This window comes from Pundamilia nyererei, unplaced genomic scaffold (assembly GCF_000239375.1).
Source record: "Pundamilia nyererei isolate P.nyererei 1_Seehausen unplaced genomic scaffold, PunNye1.0 scaffold00266, whole genome shotgun sequence".
Taxonomy (NCBI): domain Eukaryota; kingdom Metazoa; phylum Chordata; class Actinopteri; order Cichliformes; family Cichlidae; genus Pundamilia; species Pundamilia nyererei.
Window position 1 is genome coordinate 105,745 of NW_005187667.1, and position 1,757 is coordinate 107,501.

A 1,757-nucleotide genomic window follows, 5' to 3' on the forward strand; every position below is an offset into this window, starting at 1 on the left:
CCTGTGTGATGACCTGTGTGATGACCTGTGTGATGACCTGGGAGTCCCACTAATGCTGTCCCACTAACGCTGTCTGTTTATGTTCTCCAGGAGATGCAGTGAGAGATGGGTTCCCACACCTGAGGATTGTGCTTGTTGGGAAAACTGGAGTGGGGAAGAGTGCATCAGGAAACACCATCTTAGGAAGAAAAGCCTTTGAGTCTATAACTTCTTTTTCTTCATCAGTAGTTGGGTGTCGCAAAGTAACAGGGCAGGTGGATGGTCACATCCTGGATGTAGTTGACACTCCGGGTCTGTTTGACACCCTACTGACTCAGGAGCATGTAAAGACGGAGATCGTTAAATGCGTCTCCTTTGTTGCTCCCGGTCCTCACGTGTTCCTGGTTGTGATCCAGATCGGCAGGTTTACAAAAGCAGAAGAAGAAACGATAAAAATCCTTCAGAAGATATTTGGGGTGGATGCAGCCTGTTACACCATAGTCTTGTTCACGTATGGAGACAATCTGCCAAACGGAATCGACATCGACAAATCAATCAGTGGAAATCGGCCTCTGCATCGCTTCATCAATCAGTGCGGAGGAAGATATCATGTTTTTAACAACAGGAGTGAGGATCGCTCTCAGGTCAAAGAGCTGCTGGAGAAGATCAACACCATGACTCAGAGAAATGGAGCAACATACTACACCAATGACATGCTGCAGGAAGCTGAGAGAGCCATCAGAGAAGAGATGGAACGACTTATGAGAGAAAATCCAGACATGGGAGAAGAAGAAGCGAGAAGCCGGGCAGAGAGGAAGAACAAGATCCTGAGGGCTGCTGGGATAGGAGCGGGCCTCGGGAGCATTTTAGGGCCACTGGGAGCAGCACTGGGAGCAGCAGTGGGAGCAGCAGTTGTAGCAGCAAAGGAGAAAAAATGTGCCACACAATAAAATAAAGAACGTTTGATCACATTTTGATAATTATTGGTCATTAATGGCGCACACAAGAACTGTTAGTCCACGGTAATTTATCATATTGTGTAATACGTCATCTAAGAGCTGTATAACATGAGCCTGTATACACACAGATCTCCTGAACATCTTTGGTTCCTGGGTAATGAGCTTTTTCCTCCATTGCTTAAATTTTCCTGAATTTTCTATATTTAACACAAACCTTTGATCCATCTGACTCATGCTGGTCCAGGTCTCAGGGACAGAGTCTGGTCTGTACAGAGACTGCCACACCTCTCTATCCCACCTACATCCTCCTGATGGTCTGGAGGAAAAGCTGCAGCATCCCCAAGCTAGCTGAGATGGACTTCCATGACCTCCTCCCAGTCGGACATGCCCAGACCTTAGAGAGCAGGTTGGATTAGCAGCAGCTTTGCTCAGGACGAGCTCGGAGGTTCTGACATGGTCTCCAGTCACAAACTGATTAAAAATAAAATACTGTTCACAAATGCAAAGTTTGAAAACAATATTTTCTTTAACTTTACAGTATAATAAATATTTACACTTAAATGATGCAAATATCAATAAATGTTGGTATATAGTGTGTTCAGGTGTTTAAAAATATTGTTATCATCTGTATTGCTGTGATTACTTCATAAACACACTCTGTGCAGTGAACCTGTGAGACAGCGTTTTCCTCCTTCCTGATTTTATTTTTCATATTTAGCAGACAAGCATTTTTCAGACCGTCAAACAAACTATCAGCACTGTTTGCTCATGTGTGGATAACTGTGGTTCTCACTGTGGTTCTCTGGAGTGCCACAGCCT

General features: G+C 44.5%; 1 protein-coding gene across 1 annotated transcript in view; it reads left to right on the forward strand.

The window, feature by feature from the left end:
• Positions 1–1,425, forward strand: part of LOC102201879 (GTPase IMAP family member 7-like) — an 8,664-nt gene extending 7,239 nt beyond the window's left edge. The window contains exon 2 of the mRNA XM_005750220.1: positions 91–1,425. Within this exon, the coding sequence (XP_005750277.1) occupies positions 91–929 (839 nt within the window). The 3' untranslated portion in view covers positions 930–1,425. The remainder of the gene's footprint in view (positions 1–90) is intronic.
• Positions 1,426–1,757: the final 332 nt, after the last annotated feature.